General features: G+C 56.4%; 6 protein-coding genes across 6 annotated transcripts; 4 read left to right on the top strand and 2 right to left on the bottom strand.

Moving 5' to 3' along the window:
- Window positions 1-2,702: 2,702 nt before the first annotated feature.
- On the top strand, window positions 2,703-5,144 carry K437DRAFT_81226 (RNA-binding domain-containing protein). Its single transcript, XM_013388776.1, has 3 exons — window positions 2,703-2,851; window positions 2,919-3,093; window positions 3,168-5,144. The coding sequence occupies exons 2-3, from the start codon at window positions 3,049-3,051 to the stop codon at window positions 4,917-4,919; spliced, it is 1,797 nt and encodes a 598-aa protein (XP_013244230.1). The 5' UTR covers window positions 2,703-2,851; window positions 2,919-3,048; the 3' UTR covers window positions 4,920-5,144.
- Window positions 5,145-6,026, top strand: K437DRAFT_81191 (uncharacterized protein). The gene has a single exon (XM_013388775.1). The coding sequence runs from the start codon at window positions 5,370-5,372 to the stop codon at window positions 5,982-5,984; it is 615 nt and encodes a 204-aa protein (XP_013244229.1). The 5' UTR covers window positions 5,145-5,369; the 3' UTR covers window positions 5,985-6,026.
- Window positions 6,027-6,706: 680 nt separating this feature from the next.
- Window positions 6,707-8,231, top strand: K437DRAFT_273343 (uncharacterized protein). The gene is made up of 4 exons (XM_013388774.1): window positions 6,707-7,236; window positions 7,337-7,410; window positions 7,509-7,737; window positions 7,839-8,231. Exons 1-4 carry the CDS (start codon window positions 6,789-6,791, stop codon window positions 8,174-8,176), a joined length of 1,089 nt encoding a protein of 362 aa, XP_013244228.1. The 5' UTR covers window positions 6,707-6,788; the 3' UTR covers window positions 8,177-8,231.
- Window positions 8,232-9,322: 1,091 nt separating this feature from the next.
- K437DRAFT_273342 (glycosyltransferase family 31 protein) lies at window positions 9,323-13,319 on the top strand. The gene is made up of 2 exons (XM_013388773.1): window positions 9,323-12,185; window positions 12,268-13,319. Exons 1-2 carry the CDS (start codon window positions 9,608-9,610, stop codon window positions 13,206-13,208), a joined length of 3,519 nt encoding a protein of 1,172 aa, XP_013244227.1. The 5' UTR covers window positions 9,323-9,607; the 3' UTR covers window positions 13,209-13,319.
- Window positions 13,320-13,492: 173 nt separating this feature from the next.
- K437DRAFT_262151 (DEAD-domain-containing protein) lies at window positions 13,493-16,320 on the bottom strand (the record flags this gene model as incomplete). Its single annotated transcript, XM_013388772.1, has 9 exons — window positions 13,493-13,535; window positions 13,611-13,753; window positions 13,837-13,922; window positions 13,994-14,039; window positions 14,185-14,519; window positions 14,614-14,706; window positions 14,820-15,853; window positions 15,937-16,194; window positions 16,295-16,320. The coding sequence occupies 9 exons, from the start codon at window positions 16,318-16,320 to the stop codon at window positions 13,493-13,495; spliced, it is 2,064 nt and encodes a 687-aa protein (XP_013244226.1).
- Window positions 16,321-16,949: 629 nt separating this feature from the next.
- Window positions 16,950-17,616, bottom strand: K437DRAFT_245373 (uncharacterized protein). The gene is made up of 3 exons (XM_013388771.1): window positions 17,444-17,616; window positions 17,257-17,372; window positions 16,950-17,174 (listed from the first exon to the last, which is right to left on the bottom strand). Exons 1-3 carry the CDS (start codon window positions 17,528-17,530, stop codon window positions 17,060-17,062), a joined length of 318 nt encoding a protein of 105 aa, XP_013244225.1. The 5' UTR covers window positions 17,531-17,616; the 3' UTR covers window positions 16,950-17,059.
- Between the last annotated feature and the right edge of the window lie 154 nt (window positions 17,617-17,770).

The raw sequence follows: 17,770 nt of genomic DNA, 5'->3' as shown, positions 1-17,770 counted from the left end.
CCTGGGCATCGTGTGCAACTCAGCATCTCCTTTGACGAAGAGCTAATGCCCTTTTCAGCCGCTGCCACAATCCTCACAAGACACTTCATGTTCATACCATTCTTATGCCACACTGTATTCAATATGGCCTCCATGCAATACATCCAACTGCTTCGCTTTATCAAACAAATGCATTTTTTTTACAATTCTTATCCTCGAAAGTCACTCTACCTACAACAACGATACATCGATGACACCAAATGTACGCTGGTCTGTAAGTAGCAGCCCTGTTGCATTCGATTCATCCGTTCCATTTCCTTTTAGCAGTTAGCAATCAAGCTACACCTTACTTTTTGCTCTTACGCACAACCATTCAATTAGGCTACGGTGCAGAGTTGGCGCTTTCACATCACGCGAGTCGGCGTCACTGACTTCGATGTACCGAACAGAAACACCCCAGCGACTGGCGGCCAGCGGGATATGGCGAACGGTAGCCGGGGACGAGTGGCGGCGCCACAACTCACGAGAGCATTCACAGCACTGCATGATTACTTGTCCCTACATGCACCTCATCGTTCCAGATTCCTGGCTCCCAGCGCTTCTCCCTTCTTCACAAAGCGCCTAACTGGCTTTCGTTTTGAATGCTATGAAGGTGTGTGTGTGAAGGCGAAGCGTTGTGTCTTCGTGACTTGGTGGGCCGCGTTTTTCTAAAGCATGCAGGAACATGAAAAATGTCAACAGGGATTCTGCATGGTTTTACACTGCCGTTGCCCACGGGTTCATCCCGAGGAGTTCGCCCTTATAAGGGCCAGCTTGTTTATGTATGTAAGGGTACATATGTGCATGTGCTTTCTTCCTATTGTCAGAAGTGGGAGGCCCGAAACCTCCTGGCAATCGCCTTGCTCGTCATCCCTGCAGCCTGCATAGTACATTCATGCATGCGTATCTTCCTGTCCGTTGCTGGCAGTCTCCAGCGCCCACGCCCAGTGTCTAAGAATTCGAATGTTCGAACGTTCACATGTTTACAGGCTGTTAGAGTGCTGTCGGCGGTCTGATGTCCATGTTCCACACATACGTACTTGATCCAAAGTACATACAGTCATACACACATACAGTCTCCCAGACTGCTCCTAGCGTCCAGAGTCCCGCATGGAGACTGCCGGCTCCAGACGTCCAGCGTGGAGACTTCAGCGGTCCAGGGATGCACAGCCCGATAGGCTTCTTCCAGCCGCCTGCATACTAGGCTCCAGAGCACAGCATTGTAGCATAGTAAACGTATATTCATAATGTATGAAGGGAGTACGCATTGTCTTGCCAATAGTCCGTTCGGGTCTTGCCGCTCACTCACACACTCCTCCCTCACAGTTGCAGTCTGCAGGAGACCGCAGGCTACAGGTCCAGTCAGCGCCTGATTGGTATCACTGACCAGAAGTGGTGAGGATTGCTTCGTTCTGCTGCCTGCCTGTTTCTTGCTTCTGCCACTTTATGATGTTGTTGATGTCGATCGAGGTGCGGCATGGTTCCGCGTGAGCCAACCTCATCACTCCTACAGTGCCTGCAGCTCTGATGTCTGCTCCTGCACTTGCTCCCTTGCAGGCGGGCCTGGCCACCCGCTGGCCGGCTATAGTCTGTTGCGCTGCACAGACCACCACCTTGCAAGTTGCAAACTTGCAAGGGCCGTCTTGATGCAGGTAGTGGTGCGGTATGTGGGGTGCGGTTTGGCGTTTGAACTTCGAAGGAGCCAGGCGGCAGGCGCGGTCAATACCACTGCCACACACACCTATTGCCCAAGCCCCGCGCTGCCCCGCGAGCAATATGCTTTGTTTCCTCTTGCTTCATGCCTAGTGTCCTCCAGTACCCATTCACTAGGGGCTGCCTCTCTCGTCTTGTGAGGGCGGGTCCGAGCGTTCCCAAACTTCTGCATTCTGCAGTGCTGCCACGCCACTGCTTGAGTCCCGGCCTGGTCAGCTCCTGGCGCCATTGTCGCAACTGGCACTTTAATGAGTCTTGTCACAGGGATGTGAGCGAGACAGGGGAGGGGCGAGCAGGGCAGGACACGTTTTGCGCCGTTTTGGCTGAGCTCTTCGCTTATAATTATTATTATATTGTAGGAGGTATGTGTGTTTTGCCCCTTGGCAGCCACCGGGCCAGAGTGTCACGGGGCACAAGGCCAGCTCCAATCTCAATTGATGAATTGTAACAAGCACAAGTGCAACACCCCCGCAGCTCGTGTACACATCCCACTATTGATTCAAGCCTTTTTTCGAGCTTGAAGCTTCGATGATCCTTTTATAAAAGTGAAGTAGCAGGGTCGAAACAACTGCCTGCATTCTTCCATCTCCCTTGGCCCTACACTTCGCACTCCTTGCGATCCCCGTAGAAGATAACTTCAGATAGTGGAATAGTGGGTCGAACACCTGCAATTGCTTTGTGCGAGAAGGCATCGCTGTCCTTCTTCACAGGAGAGCAGGCCGTCCACCTGCGGGGAACGATATTCAAAATTACATCCTGCTTCCTTCGCTACTCTCCGACCCCTGACGAATCTGCTGCTGCGCTCACCATCGATAGTCCGAACGACTGAATCACGACTAACGATTCACTTTCGACTAGACGCAGTAGAGCTTCGTCCACCACCCCCGTTCATCTACCCCCTGGCCACCGCTACATCCTCTCGCATAATCGCGCCGTCCACCCTGTCACACTCACACCAACATACCGTGCATCTGCGTCCCACAGACACACCCACGTTCTCTAGCCATGTCCGTCGCAGCTGCTCCACCGCCATTCAATACCCACCAGCAGTCTATGGACTGGCCGGGTCGCGACGCCTTGCTCAGCAGGACGATTCTAATTAGTGGCCTCTCGAAAGATGGTGAGTCGCACACGGATCACAGGTAGCTTATCTGGCGCTGACACTTGCCTGAATACGACAGCCACAGAATCTTCGCTTAAGATGCTATTCGGCTCGCTCGGCCGGATTGAGTCGCTTCTATACAGCCCTGCCGGAGACTCCCCCCTGCTGCCCATTGGCCATGCTTCGATTGTCTTTTCAACACCAGAAGAAGCCACATGGGCGCTTCGCTTGAATGGCTGCGTAGGCTGGGGCGCCCAAATGTGAGTTCAGTTACCGTGATTGTCTCTGCATTTGCGTCAAAGCTCACATCCACGTCCTCTGAAGCGACATCAAGCTGGCTGCTGCCACGGTGAACGGAGGCGGCGTGTATGCGGCTGCTGCTGCACGGGTCCCGCCCATGATCGACGGCGCACGCCGTGCCAGCCCCTTCAGCGTTCCTCGCGAAAAGACTGGCGCCGACATGGGCCAAGCACCCAGTCACAAGAATCTCTATGTCCTCAACCTCCCTTTGGATGCCACGACGGATCAGCTTGCTGCTTTGTTTTCCGGCTACGGTACCGTCGTCCACTGTGTCATACTCGCAATGCTCGATGCTCAGGCCCGTCGCAGGGGTTTTATCGACATGAACGCACCCGCCGAGGCCAAGGCTGCTATTGAGAGCCTGAACGGCTTTGTCTGGAAGGGCTACCCTATTGAGGTTTCTTATGCAATCGTGCAACGAAGCGGCGGGCCCTTTGACCACACCACCGGCCGCAACCTTCCCAAGCGAAACGTTCCTCGCAACCGCTTCAACACTGGTCCTCGACGCATTACGCAAGAGCAAGGCTCGCCGGGCTACTTTGAGGCATCATTACACGGTTCGCAAGCCTTCGGTATTGCTGCCTCAGGGTTTATCAGCCCAACCAGGTCGGATAACGAATCTTTTGGAGGATCCGAAGTCAGCTCTCTCGCCTATGACTTGTGCACACTCTTTGTTTCAGGTCTGGACCCCGTTGCTATCCTCGACGACGAAGACTTCAAGCGTGTGCTCGAGCCGTACGGCCGCGTCACTGCCGTCTCTCTCTCGCGTGATGAACGCGGCATCTCTCGCGGCTTTGGCATTGTCACCTTTGCCACAGAAGGGGAAGCTGCTCGCGCGCGAGAGAATCTGGATAATAAGATGGTCAATGGCAGGCGCATCACTGCGCGCAATCTTGATCCTGCTCAGCAATGTGCCGTTGGCCGCAACTCGGCCGGGCACACGCAGTCATATACCCCGCCTCCAGGCACTGGTGGTATGAATGCGCCCGCATCGGCTATGTCCTATTTCTCCCACGGCCACCAGAGCCTCCCATACGATGACCGTCAATTCGGTCCGGGCCGGCGTCTGGACCATGTCTCTATGAATGCTATCGCCCCTCTCCGCCCAGATCTTTCGCGAATGCGCAGTGCAGCAACTTCCATCACCGACGCCTTCGGCCGTGGGCAGCTCGGAGAACCATTTGAACAAAAGACGGCCACTGACGGTCAAGCTCGCTTCATTCGTCATGACGGCCAGACGCCTGATCCGACCCAGCAACAGCAGCGCAGCGCCAAGCCTGCTAATGCTCTGCAAACCCCGTCGCCTAATGACGACTGGCGACACAGGCACGCCGCATCTGTGAGCGTCGACGCGTACAGCCCGGCCAGCACGTTCTCCATGTCGACACTGTCGAGCACCTCTGAGCTGCACACACCTGAGTCGGTCACTACCCACGGAAACAGCCACAACTACAACAACAGTGTGCTCATTCATAATCCTGACCAGATTTGGACTTTTCCGCACGCATCCATTGCCGGTCACGGATCGCCTTTGTGGGCGCGGGGCGAAAAGGACATTGCTGTCGAATCTGCCCTTAGTCAGCTGCGCCGTGACAGTCCTCCACTGCAGGCCCATGACCGAAGCTCTGTTCATCGCGCCGTGCTTGCGCCTGTCGGTCACGAAAAGACAAACTTTTCCTCGCCTGCGCGGCGTGTCAGTGGCCACGGCTTCACTATGTCAGCGGCGGCGGTCGCAACAGACGAAGCCAATACGCTCAGCTTGTCCAACCTCAAGCTTGGCGACTAGATCCCAGTTCAGTACCGCCACGTTCAGTGTCCACAGGTGCAACACAACCAGACTCGCCGCAAAATTCATCGTCCGCGCTCTTATGCCTACTGCTCTGTGTTACCGTCACTTCGATATTTCTGTCAGGTCGCATCTGGAAAGGACAAGGACGTCTTCCTCTCTCTTCATCAGCTTTACGACCTCGCAACGCGCCGCACACTCTGCTCTCCCATCAGCATTTTGACTGTCTAGACCTCAAAGGGATGAGAAGGTCCGACATTGCCTACCGGGTCTTCCCGCCTTGCCTCGCCTCGCCCCGCACTCTTGTTTGTTTCCTCACTTGCCGCTCGCTTTGGAGCTACATGTGGGCCAACTTGAACTACATCATATTGCCAGTCGTCGGTCGCATTGGAAAAGGGCTCAAATCTTATTCGCATACGCAAGAATGATCCCTCACGCACGCACGCACGCATGCATGGCGTCACCAGCCACACACCAAGTGCCACTATACTCTCAACATTCATCTTTCCGCACATTGTCGCATCTCTCGTGCTTTCGCGTTCCCTCCGAAACCCTCATCATCGCCGGCCTCTTCCTTTTGAGCGCGGCGAATTCGCACATACAAACAAGATATCGCCTTCGATGCATTCCAACTTTCCCACATATCGAGAAGGACGAAGTCGCTGTTGCGCTCGTTTCGCCCACTCGCTCGCATTTATAATACAGCCAGTGGAGAATTCATTAGTACCCGCTTCATACTGTATTCATCACCCGCTATTCGTATGTTTTCCTGTCGATTTGATGTGTTTGTTCAATGCTGTGGTGACCCACAGCCACGTTCTGGAAAACGTATGTTATCGGCATTGTATGCGGCTGGGCCACAGCGAATTTAAAAAGGACACCCCGTCTCGAAACGGTGCACAAAAATTCAAGCAAGTCGCCAAGTACCTTGTTGCGACCGTACAGCTGACTGCATTTGCGAATACACGGCTAGGCACCATCTCGGCCATAGTCTCTCTGTCTCCCTTTTTAGTATTTGCACCGGGACAAGATTCGTTATTCGCTCTGTATGCAATCAGTTCATGAATAAACGAGAAAATTCTCCGGGTAGAGCGTGAATATTGGTTCCTCGCAGCAGAAGCTTGCTGACGTTATTCTTTGCGAGAGCCTTAGAGATGAAGCAGGTTCGAGTGGCAGGTGTTCCATCTCCCCCCCTCCGTGCCTTCGTTTCGACTCTGTTCACGTTTTGAGCTTGGATTATGTCTGCAAAAGCTTTTCGAGCACGCATCCGGCTCCATGTCACCGCTGCGGCGACAATGACAAGCTGCTCTGTCCCGTATCGCATGGTGCCTGACGAATCCCTTGCAACACGTTGTATGTGGAACCATGCTCACGAAAATTTCCCCGGGTGTCTGGTCCAGCACCAGCCCGTTGAGCGCTAGATCTGCATATGGTCTGGCGACTAGACTACCGAAGGCTCCTCATTGGCAATAGTGGACAGCAGATGAGAGCAACTCTGCATTCCTGTGACCAGCGCTGACCTACCTTGCAGAGAGGAAGTACAAATGTGCAACTAGGAGGCAAGGAAAACTGGATTCGAAGTGCTGGAATCCGAAGGATTATCCGAGATTCTCGGCATATCGGCGCGAACTCACGCGGATTGCACGCTGAATCGCTGTTGTTTGTGCGTATTGAACGCGGCGCGATGTTGTCCCCTACGCGACGCGTCTCGTCACCGTTGTTCTCGAAGTGCAACACTTTCCAGGGTAGAAGCCTTTCAACTTTCAACAGGTGGCATGTGCGCTGGAGTTCTGGCTGAGCTGATTTAATGGAGGAAAGCCTGGTTGAACGTGGGTGTGGTCGGACGCTCGCACTACTTCCATTCAGAAGATGACCGACCCTGGGCCGTCTCGTCGCCGGATCATCGTTGCAGGCCCATTAGAAGCTCTGGGGCAGTGGACCGAAGATGCTGACCGAGAAGCGCGCCGTGCACTGCTGACGCTGCCACATCCGCGCAGTGGTCTTCCAGCGTACTTTTTGCCATACTGTCGCCGGAACGCGCGGAGGCAGCAAGCGGAGGGGGAGCGAACGGCCTCTGTGAACGACGCCAACATTGACGGCGATGCTGACAGAGATGGCGGCAAAACACTGTCGTCAGGGCCAGCGGAAGAGCCATCAGCCGCGAAAGACAAGGATGGCGTACTGGAGCTGGTGGCAATCAAGCCTGATACGCAGCAGCGCTCATGGCTTTTAGGACCAGACATGAAGAATCCGCCAGAACCGGTCCAGATCGGAGCACCCCCGGACGAAGAGCGGGTCGTAGACTCTGTCATTGGAGGTGTGTTTATTGCGGACGTAACACTGAAAGGATTTCTGCGCCCGTTGCGCAAGGGGCTTGCGCTGACATTCGTCTCCTTCGAATCTCCGTTTGGTCCCAGATGGCGCCCTGCACATGCTTTCACCGATCGATCCTCTGTTCCTCATTCTATGCCTCTTGGCACCTGCTTTCCCCGTAAGTGCATATTCTTTTTTGAGAGAGATATGGACGCGGTAGAGAAACACGCTGATGATCTCGCTTCACGACCTTTTCCCTGACCACTCTCATTCCAGCTCGATGCGGACGGGACGTTGTCTTTCCTGACACAAGAGGACATCTTGGAGCGTGCGGCGCGTCACTGGTCCGCGCGTCTCGCTTCCAGAGGTCTCATGAATGACCATCACAGCGGCAGCAAGAACGGATGCATGGCATCGTCGGGACAGGACGACTGGCGCGATGTGCTCGAGTTTGGCGAGACGGCCGCTGCGCAAGAGGCGTTCGTGCGAGCCTGTGATGCTCAAGGTGGGTGCACTTCGCTCACCGGGCACCTCTCACGATGAGGCATTCTGAACTGACAGGCACTCGCTCATACTTCCCATTACATGACAACCTACCGAATGCAGACGTGTCGGCCGATCTGCGCGTGTACCGTCTGTCGCGCGCCAAAGTACTCGCGGAGCTAACACAAAAGGTCGACGCGCTCGCAGGCGCAAACGACGCATTCATTGCTGCGCCCAACACTCTCGGGCGCAAGTACTGGCCCACAGCTGCAGAGGAAGAGGAAGGGAAGGGGACGGGGCGTAGAGAGTCTCAGAAGAAGGGCAGTAAGGAGTCTGGTGCTGTGCACGCTCGACGGCGAGCGGTGCTGCAGCACGTGCTGACGACGTGGCTGAGCGATGAATGGGTGCAGGCTGTTGCGCAGGCGCTGGGCGTCGCGTTGGACCCAGAAGGCAGAAAATAGGATGTGCTGCATGTACATATGCAACATCACCGGATTATAAAACTGTTGGATTGCATGCACATGGTACGCTCTATACGTTGTAGGTACTCGCAGGTACTCTGAAGTCTCTACTGGTTCGTTCGGTCCCGAGTACCCAGTGGAATGCTATGAACAGTCTTACAAAGGCCAGTCCCATCAAGGCTGCCGGCTAGGCGGCTGACTCGCCTCGCTCTGGCTCCTTCCCGTAACCCTGTGACCATGGGCTTTTGATGAAGAAGTGATAGAGATACAAGGCGCAAGGTGCCTTCTCGTTGCGAAGAAGAGACGTTGTAGGGGCTTGCAGGTCGAGTGGCGTTGTGCTGATGGCGTTCTGCCGCTGGTCCCCTTGGATTCTGGATGCCACACACCATCATCACATCGTGAAATTGTATGGACCGTAAAAAGCGCCGCGGATCAGCAATGCTTCGTCAAGGCTACCGGATAAGGTCCAAAGGGACTGAAACGAGTCCCAAAAGCCGGGCTAGTCCAGGACGCCTCAAAAGGCTCAGAAGAGTTCCGTCTTCAGATTTGCTGAGAATCATTCCGCCATGGCTCAAAGCAAGCGGGACTAGCTTGGAGTGCGGTGTCTCTTTCATACAAGGTCTTGCTGGTAATACAAGCGTTCGGAACTACCGTGGCGTGGCGAATTAAATTGCAAAGGGTCAGTAGTTCTTTATGGAAGCTGAATATCCGGCACTGAGCGTCGCCTGCCGCCAAATGTAATTCCTCCCTTTCCCCTCTTACGGGAAATTGGGTTCCCGTCAAGCACTAACACAACGCGCATTACGCATCAGCAGCGCACCGTCGTTCGCTCGAACCTGCAACGACTCTACCACGACCCGACAAGGAACCCATCGTATTTCCAGATTCGTCGGGCGCACGAGCATTGACTAGCAATGTTGAAGACACTCACAACTGCCTGGCGCCGGGATTGCGCGGCCGTGCACCTAAAGCCAAGTAGGGTTGAACCCCCAAAAAGGCGGAGCTACTCGCTAGCACCGCTTGGCATCGGTCAAAGGCCATGCATGATGTGATTTGGCCTGCTTGCGAATCCGTGTGGCAGCCGAGAGAGATCTTCTCCCTCTCCCTTTCCCTGCCAAAGCCGCAAGTGTCCCAGCAACGTCGATACTGTGAGAGGCGCGAAGGACATGCACCCACCTTGGGTTACTTTGCCCGCTCACAGCATTCATCCAGCCAAGCCAACGCGCGCGGCCTCCTCATCCCTCTTCCTTCCTGCTGGACGTACAACACCTCCCATCGGTTGCTGTTGCTGGCGCAGAGCACTCGGTGCTACCGCCATCGAAAGCGCCCTCGCAGCAGCACTTTGCACGCTACTGTTCACATTGTTCCTCCTCCTCTCCGCTAGGCAGCTGCGGCTCGGTGGCACGAGAGGAGGGCCATCGTCACCATCCCATGATGGTGGCAGCCGCCGATCAACCGGCGCAGGCCGAGCCCGCCACCCCTTTGTCTCAGTCATCATCGACGTCCACGCCGACGCTCGCGCCCTTCATCACCCCCAACCAGTCCCGTCGCGGATCCGGTTCCGCCTCCTGGACCCATGAGCTCAGTAGCGACGCAAGCAATGGGAATGGAATTGCAAGTGGTAGCCCTTTGGGTACGAAGACTGCCACAGCCTTCCCGCCCCCTCATCAGCTGAGAATGACGAGTGCAAACTCAGCAACTCGAAATCGACAGCAGCATCGCACGTCGTCCTCGCAGTCTACTCTCGTTCAGCCCGCCTCTCCTACTCCCACTGACAATGGAAACAAAAACGATGATGCAGACGGAGACCAGAACATCGCCGCCGCGAGTGCACTTGCCGCCCCTACATCATCAGCAGCAGCAGCAACGTACGACGCTGCGTCTTCTCTCAGCGAGCTCGTTCCTGCAACATCATTGCCACAACCTCCCTCTTCTCCCTCCGCACTGTCTTCGGCGCGACATTCAGCGATAGCATCGCCGAATTTCGCTGGCTACCAGTTCGTTGTCGCCGCCTCTGAACCGGCGACGGCCGATACTGCAGCCGTCGGATCAGAGTCCAGCTTGAACTCTTCGCCGCAGCAGCATGCATCTTTCGCGCTTTCCCATACCCAGGTCTTGCCGTCCGGCGGACATGAGCGCCAGCGGTCCTACTCGCGCGCACGAGCGGCGAGTTCGCATGCACCCCGCGAGAGCTCGATCATCGAGATGGGCACGTCGCCTGTTGCGCCGCTGTCGGAATCTGCGGACAGCGAAGGAAACGACGCCAGTGATGGTGCGTCGAACCCGCTGCTGATGGTGCGAAGATGGTCGGACGACCAGGTCGCAGAGATAGCAGCGGCGGCGCCCGCCGAAAACGGCAGGCGCATCTCATCGAACGCGGCAGGCTGGCTTGACGCAACATCCAACATGCTGCGCTCCTCCTTCAGCTCCTCACAGCAGCCTCCGCTACCGACGAGCATGCGCGAGGTCCGACCGGGCAGCATTGTTTCGCCGCCGCCGGGGCAGTCGTCCGCGTCGTCATCGCCGTCGTTTGGCTCGGTCCGCTTCACAGGTCGCACCGGTGCCATGTCCGCCGGGCCGTCGCCGTCGATGGGGCCTCGGCGCTACACAGGCACTGCGGCGGGGCCTGGTTACAGTTCGGCAGGCCCGTCGCCGCCATTTGTGCCCACACGCTACACGGGCTCGGCCGGCCCGTCGCCCTCTTCCGGGCCGGTGCGCTTCACGGGCAGCAGCGGCGCCGCGAGCATCGTGTCCAATGCGTCCACCTCCGCGTCGGGAACCAGCGTTCTTTCGTACGCGTCCACGTCCGGAGCATCCAGCTGCTCGTCCCCGCCACCGCCGTCCGTGTCCAGCTTTCCCAGCAACGGGGGCCAAGCTCCGCACTCGGTGCGCTCCGACCAGGAGTGGACCGAGTATCTCCACGACGGGGAGCTGCAGGGCCGCCAGCGAGGGCTCGACAAGGCGCTCGAGCTGCTGCGCGAGCGATCGCGTGCGGCAGCCACAACAGGGGCAGCTGCAGTCACCAAGTCCAGCGCCATGTCCATCGGCGGCGGAGGCGCGACGGCAGAGGAGATTGAGAGGCTCATGGACTCGTGCGCTGCCACGCCGGACGACCCAGCGCGGAGCTGGTACGACGATGTAGATGTCTACTTCGCCAGCAAAGGCCACGTCTCATCAGCTTCCACGTCCTCCCCCGCGCTGGCGTACAAGGTTGCCGCATCTCTATCGCCACAACCTGCATCATCGCCTATGGCCACGCTGCGCGCGCTCTTGACGTTCGCCCCGCTGCAGCTGGCGCGCTTCCTGCGCTGGCTGGCCCGCCTCAACACGCCGGCGCTGCTGTGCTTCCTGCTGCTGTTCATCTCTTTCGTCACGTCCACGACGCTGACAATCAAGTACATCCTCAATCCGGACAAAGAGCCAAAGCCGTGGCGGCTGCACTGCGCTAAGGAAGCCACATTCCCGCACAATGTCGCGGACAAGCTTGCGCCGGTCGACGTCTTTGTCGGCGTCTTCTCTATGGATGCCAACTCGGAGCGCCGCTCGGCGATCCGTCACACGTACGCCGCGCACACACTTCCACTCTCGCCGCACGATGGGCAACCGATGGCCAACGTGCAGGTCAAATTCATCCTCGGACGGCCCCGCGCACGCTACGCCCACGCCGTCGCGCTCGAGCAGGAGATGTACAACGATGTCGTCCTGCTTAACACCGACGAGAACATGAACCACGGCAAGACGTTCGAGTTCTTTCGATGGGCCAGCGAGAACGCTACTATCCCCATTGTACTCGGCCCTCCTGCTTCTCCTGCTTGGTCTTCACAATCCCCATCGTCTAGCTCGTCCAAGGAGCAGGTACCCGAAAATGGTGGGCTGGAAGTCGGCAGCAGGAAGGTCAGGTGGAAGATGGCCGACTACGTCGTCAAAGCTGACGAGGACGCTTTCATTGTCTTGAGCGAACTCGAGCGACATCTCAGGATCATACCGCGCACAAAGACATACTGGGGCTGTGAGCGTCGGACGTGTTCCCCAGATACCGCATTCAATGTCTGACTTTGCTCTTCTGCTTCTTATTACTCGAACGTGGACAGACCTGATCGCGGACAAATTCATGGCCGGCGAGTGCTATGCGCTCTCGCAAGACCTTGTCCAGTGGATTTCACATTCGCAACGCGCCGCAAGCCTCTCCGTCGGCAAGGAAGACAAGCAAGTGGCCAAGATGCTGCTGCAGCACCCGGAAGCCGCTACGATCCACTACAAATCGCAGCACTGCTGGATCTATGACCACCCGAAAGCCGGCACGGCGTACTCGCACGGCTTCCTCTTCCCAGATTACGTCAAGGATGTCAAGAATGAGATTCGTTACGGGCTATCCTCTGCCGAGATTGGCCGCCGTGGCGGACCCCGAGCTGCGCTGAGCTATTCCACCGTGTCCAAGTGGAAACAGCCATACAAGCCGCCGCGCAAGGGTATGTCAATAGAAGAGCAGGTCGAAGCGCTTGTCGAAGGCGGTGGGCGCTGGGCGAGCAATGGCGGGGTGCGCAACGCAATCGCCGTTGCCACGTACCCGCGCAAGGAGATCGTGTACGATGCAGATGACGTGCGTCTGCGCCCCGCTAGTTTCCTGCCGAATAAGGCACTGCCGCAGCACCACATCGGACAGGATCCGCACACTGGCCTCTCCATCTATCCCCTGCAGGAGGAAGAGGGGCGGGCGTCGCTGCTGCGCGAAGATGCGCGGTCCCCGTCCCCGCCGCCGGCGCAGAATGAACATCTCAGAAAGCATGCAGCCGCGATCGTTGGACCTTACGCGACGGACAAGATGCCCGCTCCAATCAGCAAGGACGAAGGCGGCGCGCTGGCTGCGGTGCGCAAGAAGCGATACCTCGGTCGCCCGCATGGAGGGACGATCGTCGTGCATTATATCAAGAAGCACGAGTGGTTCTTAGAAACAGCGCTTGCTCTCTTGGGCAAACCGACACTGCGAGTCGATGGCGCCGGCGGTCCAGGAAGCGAATTCAGCGCTTTTTGATCCAGGGTAGAGGGACACGCAGCTCAAGCGCGCAACGCTCCACATCCAATCCCATCTCTTCGTTTTCCTCTACATGTAGCTTCTCACTTGTTATTATACAATCACTCGCATCGCATCTGAGCTTGCATCATACCCGAACTTAAGCTTTTTAAAATGTCAAATCGACTCTATTGGATGGGAGTGGAAAAGCGGACCACCGTGACCTTTACAACTACACGGGGAAAAGTTGGATTTCCCGACGACCTCTAATGACAATACTTGGAACGAATGCAAGACAGCACAGCTTACCAGCGACTGCCACCACTCATTCCGTAAGCATTGGCGCCACTGATGAAAGATAAGAAAAGGAACGGACATATGAGCTTGTGTGCATGTTGCTCGAGCAACACAGCTGTTACTCACGTCCTGCCGCCACCACGACCGCCACGGCCACCACCACGACCGTAGCGGGAGCCACCACCACCACCACCGAACCGAGCCATGTCCTCGAGCTCGGGCGGGATCTTTTGGTTAGCTTCGCGCAGAATGCCGACAAGCTCACGTGCCTGTGTGCGAGAGTGAAGAATCGAATGTAACCATTGGCATCAGTAACGCAAATCTGAGCAGCACCTTTGGTTCGAGTACTCACGCTCTTGGAATTGTCGGTAGTGAAGAAGGTGTATGCAGTACCTTTGCGACCAGCACGACCAGTACGGCCAATTTGGTGAACGTAGTCTTCAGAGTGGATAACGACGATCGCGTCAGCAAAGCGGACCATGAGACTACCTCTTTCCTTTAAATCTCACCCTCAATGTTGGTCGGAACGTCGTAGTTGATAACGTAACCGATATCCTTGACATCTACACGAGTAAACACAGATTAGTACAACGACACCTCGCAGGAGAGAAAGGGGAGTGAAGATTAGAGGCTGCTAAAGTTGCTATCGAGGATTGTGGAAGCACTTCTCCAGCCGCAGTTGCGCGCGAAGGGCGCGTACATCGCGCACGCCCGCTAGTATGAAGACGAGGCCTGCGATCAGAAAGTTGCGACAAGACGGCCCGTGATTGGATCGCAGGACTAGTCTCGCTCTTCCCTCTTCTCGCGTGTTGCTGTCTGCTTTGGTGAGGGCAGGCTTCGAAGGTTTCAGGGTGAGCGCGCGTAAAGGGTATCCGAGGATAATGAGCGACATGCTGTCCACGCGTTTGCATGGGCGGTCTCCACCAAGGGCGTTAGATGAAACGGCTGGCAAAATGGGGAGACCGATCGAGCCCGCATCCATCGGGACGAGCATGTCGCTCCAAGGAAGGAAGAGACGCGCGCTGCCATCAAGACCTGCCCCAGTGTAGACGTGACCGAAGAGATTGCAACACAAGCGCCACCTGTTCCCTTTTTGCATTTCCTTTGCCCTCCTTGGGTAATCGCGCACCTGCCTTCCAGCACATGAGAAGGGCAGGGCGGCCACCACCAGGTTGGCAGGGATTGCAAGTGGAAGACATGGAAGGCGACGAATAGACCTTACCTGCGTGCGAGTGCGTTCGCCAGCACGGGTGTGGGCGCGAGAACGCCACAGAGACGACTCCACAAAAACCTGACAGAACAAAACAGCCTTCTTCTTCATTGAAAGATGCTTACCGAGACCACGCGACGCGACGGCTGTCGCGACCATGATGGGTGACCGACCCGTCTTGAACTCGGCCAAGACCCAATCACGCTCCTGCTGTTGCTTGTCTCCGTGGATTGCGAGCGCGGGCCAACCGTCCTGTCGCAGGAACTTGGTAAGGTCGTCCGCAACGCGCTTTGTGCCAGTGAAGATGAGTACCTTGGCATTCTCCTGAGAAATGTGGTCGAGGTGGCCGACGAGCTTGCCGCGCTTTTCGTACTCGGAGCATACCTCAATGATCTGCGTGACATTGTGGTTGGCAGCGAGTTCGTGTGAGCCAATGTTGACTTGGTATCCGTCATTGAGGAAGTCCTTAGCGAGGTTTTGCACGTCCTTTGGCCACGTGGCGGAGAACATGAGCGTCTGCCTGTCTGGCCGGATCTGAGCGATAATCTTGCGAATCTGCGGCTCGAAACCCATATCCAACATACGGTCGGCTTCGTCCATGACAAGGTAGGTAACGCGGTGAAGGGTGGTCTTTCCAGACTCGAGCATGTCGATTAGACGCCCCGGTGTGGCAACAACAATTTCGGCACCACGAGAAAGGTCACGGATTTGCTGGCCCTTGGGCACACCGCCATACACAGCGCATGTCCTGATTCTGCTGGTGGACTTGAAACGGTCGCACTCGCCTTGAATTTGCACAGCCAGTTCACGCGTGGGGGCCAAGAAGAGGGCGATGGGCCCATCGCCAGGCGAAAGTAGCGGCTGCGCATTGATGTGTACGATTGCAGGCAGAGCGAAACCGATTGTTTTGCCGGAACCGGTCTCTGCGATGGCGACGAGATCACGCCCCATGAGGGCCATGGGCCATGCTTGCGACTGAATCGCTGAGGGCTCCTTGAAACCGAGTTTGCGCAGCTCAGAGAGAATGTAGTCGGGGAAGCCAGCCTCATCAAAGCTCATGATGGGCTTGGGGACGCCGCGGCCAGTGATGGAAATCTGCTTTTCCCTGCGGAACGCCTCGATTTCGGCATCGCTGCGGGAGGCGACGCGCTTGTCCTCGCTGCAGGACGTTGTGCAAAGTAGGAGGTGCAAGGTCAGTAAATGTTCCTGTATAGGGGTTGTAAACAGGCGAGCAAGACGCACGTGTAGAAGTTTTTCTCGAAGCGGATCAGGTTGGCATTGCCCCAGTCGATGTTCTTGAGGCCGGCACCGAGGTTGTTCATGCGGTCTCCGCCACCGAACCCACCGGAACCGCCGCCGTAGCCACCGCCACCGCCACCATAACCACCACTGCTGTATCCGCCTCCACCGTAGCCGCCGCCGCCATAACTTGCTCCACCACCACCGTATCCGCCGCCACCACCACCGCCACCGCCGCCTCCGCCTGAACGCCAGCCGCCGCTATAAGGGTAGCAGAAGATGGATGAGTCAGTTGTCTGCTCGAAGCGGACGGAGACGCGTCATTGCGGCTCCGATCACTGCCAGGATGTGCGAAACTCACCCGCTACTGCCATTTCCGTAAGACATGTTGTGTGTGAGTCGCGTGTGTTTTATAAGGAGAAGGGATATGAGAAGGCTAGGTAGGTAGTCTTTGCCAATTGGGTGTATGGGCAAGATGGGTCGGGATGGATGGGAGAGGGAGGGTTGAGTCAAAAGGTTGATGAAATGAGGTGCTGTGTCCTTATGTCATTTAGGTGATACGCGGTTTCACAGCAACACGGCAGAAAAATTTCTCCAAGCCCACGCTACTGATGGGATTTACAAAGGATTGGCCAAATCCTCGGAACACGGAACTGCCAGTTTTGAATACGGTGCACTGGGGCTCAGTTGGGGGGTGCGTCTGCATCCTATGCGCCGGCCTCGGTGCAGTCTGCCTCTTGGCACTTTGCTCTCGCCACATAGAGATACAGATTTTGACTCGACTGGCCCCGAGCGACAAAGAGGCGACATACCCTTGATGCAGGTTAAAAGACGAGCGATGGCTCACCATAGGCCACGACGGGCTTTGTATCTCAGGGTGCCTGTACCTGCCAAAATTCCTTACACGTGACAAGCAATGTTGCATCCTGAACGGCATGATTCCACTCAAGCAATTCCATCGCGCCTTCATTTCGAGACAATGCTCGAAAGCACGGACGGGCGCACTCTGCGATTTGCTGGAGAGCTGCTTTTGATAGAGAGAGGTATGCTACAGTGAAAAAGATGACAGCATGTGTATATATACGACGCAGTAGCTGAAGAAGAGATGCGATCGGTGGACATATTATCATCGCCCAAACGGCCCCATGCCCGGTTGCCCTCCCTGTGCACCTGCAGCGCCTCCCATGGCTTGCATGTGTTCCCCAACCTTCTTGTTGACCACAAAGAATTTCGCAACGCATCTGTTTTTAACATGTGTATTTGAGTTAGAACGAATGGATCAGACGCCAATTTGCCTGATCAGGCTTTAGGAAAACGACATACCGGTCAATGCAAACACCCTCCCCCTTGTGGAGGTCCGGCTCCATGTACCTCGTGCTGATGCACTTGGCGTGGCAAGACGAGACCAGCTTGTTGAATGTGTCCGTAATCATGTCCAGCTGTTGAAATACAGAACAGCACCAACTACATCAGCAAGATTGAAATGGAAAGGGTAGGGTGCCTCGCTCACCTCCGCCGCCGCCGCTTCCATCTGCACAGAGTTTACGGCAGCCGCCGATGGCTGCCCACCGCCGCCGCCAAGACCGAACATGGACATCTTGTTTAACGGAACGCTTCTTTTGGACTGCGCCTACTTGGTAGAACCAACGAGTGAGCTGGGACGAGATGTTCGTTAGCCTGCTCGCCAATAACCATGGCAAAAGAGCTCAATTGAATATCATGTGCCGGGTGAAAAGTCTTTCTTCCCACTATTGGACTAATGATGAAACAACGAACCCGGAATACACTCCGCCAGTTCCGCGCGCTACTCGTCACCAGCGGCCGGCGACCTAAGACT

This window comes from Tilletiaria anomala (genome assembly GCF_000711695.1).
Source record: "Tilletiaria anomala UBC 951 chromosome Unknown K437scaffold_23, whole genome shotgun sequence".
Classification (NCBI taxonomy): domain Eukaryota; kingdom Fungi; phylum Basidiomycota; class Exobasidiomycetes; order Georgefischeriales; family Tilletiariaceae; genus Tilletiaria; species Tilletiaria anomala.
This window is presented reverse-complemented; position numbering and strand designations above follow the sequence as displayed.

Bases quoted from the DNA above. Each gene is read 5' to 3' on its own strand.
- K437DRAFT_81226 (XM_013388776.1), top strand. From the start codon at position 3,049: ATGGGCGCTTCGCTTGAATGGCTGCGTAGGCTGGGGCGCCCAAAT. The intron at 3,094-3,167 runs GTGAGTTCAGTT...AGCGACATCAAG, and splicing joins GTAGGCTGGGGCGCCCAAAT to CTGGCTGCTGCCACGGTGAA.
- K437DRAFT_273343 (XM_013388774.1), top strand. From the start codon at position 6,789: ATGACCGACCCTGGGCCGTCTCGTCGCCGGATCATCGTTGCAGGCCCA. The intron at 7,237-7,336 runs GTGTGTTTATTG...GTTTGGTCCCAG, and splicing joins CGTAGACTCTGTCATTGGAG to ATGGCGCCCTGCACATGCTT. The intron at 7,411-7,508 runs GTAAGTGCATAT...CTCTCATTCCAG, and splicing joins TCTTGGCACCTGCTTTCCCC to CTCGATGCGGACGGGACGTT.
- K437DRAFT_245373 (XM_013388771.1), bottom strand. From the start codon at position 17,530: ATGTCCATGTTCGGTCTTGGCGGCGGCGGTGGGCAGCCATCGGCGGCT. The intron at 17,373-17,443 runs GTGAGCGAGGCA...GTATTTCAACAG, and splicing joins TGGAAGCGGCGGCGGCGGAG to CTGGACATGATTACGGACAC. The intron at 17,175-17,256 runs GTATGTCGTTTT...TGTTAAAAACAG, and splicing joins GAGGGTGTTTGCATTGACCG to ATGCGTTGCGAAATTCTTTG.
- K437DRAFT_81191 (XM_013388775.1), top strand. From the start codon at position 5,370: ATGCATGGCGTCACCAGCCACACACCAAGTGCCACTATACTCTCAACA.
- K437DRAFT_273342 (XM_013388773.1), top strand. From the start codon at position 9,608: ATGATGGTGGCAGCCGCCGATCAACCGGCGCAGGCCGAGCCCGCCACC. The intron at 12,186-12,267 runs GTGAGCGTCGGA...GAACGTGGACAG, and splicing joins CACAAAGACATACTGGGGCT to ACCTGATCGCGGACAAATTC.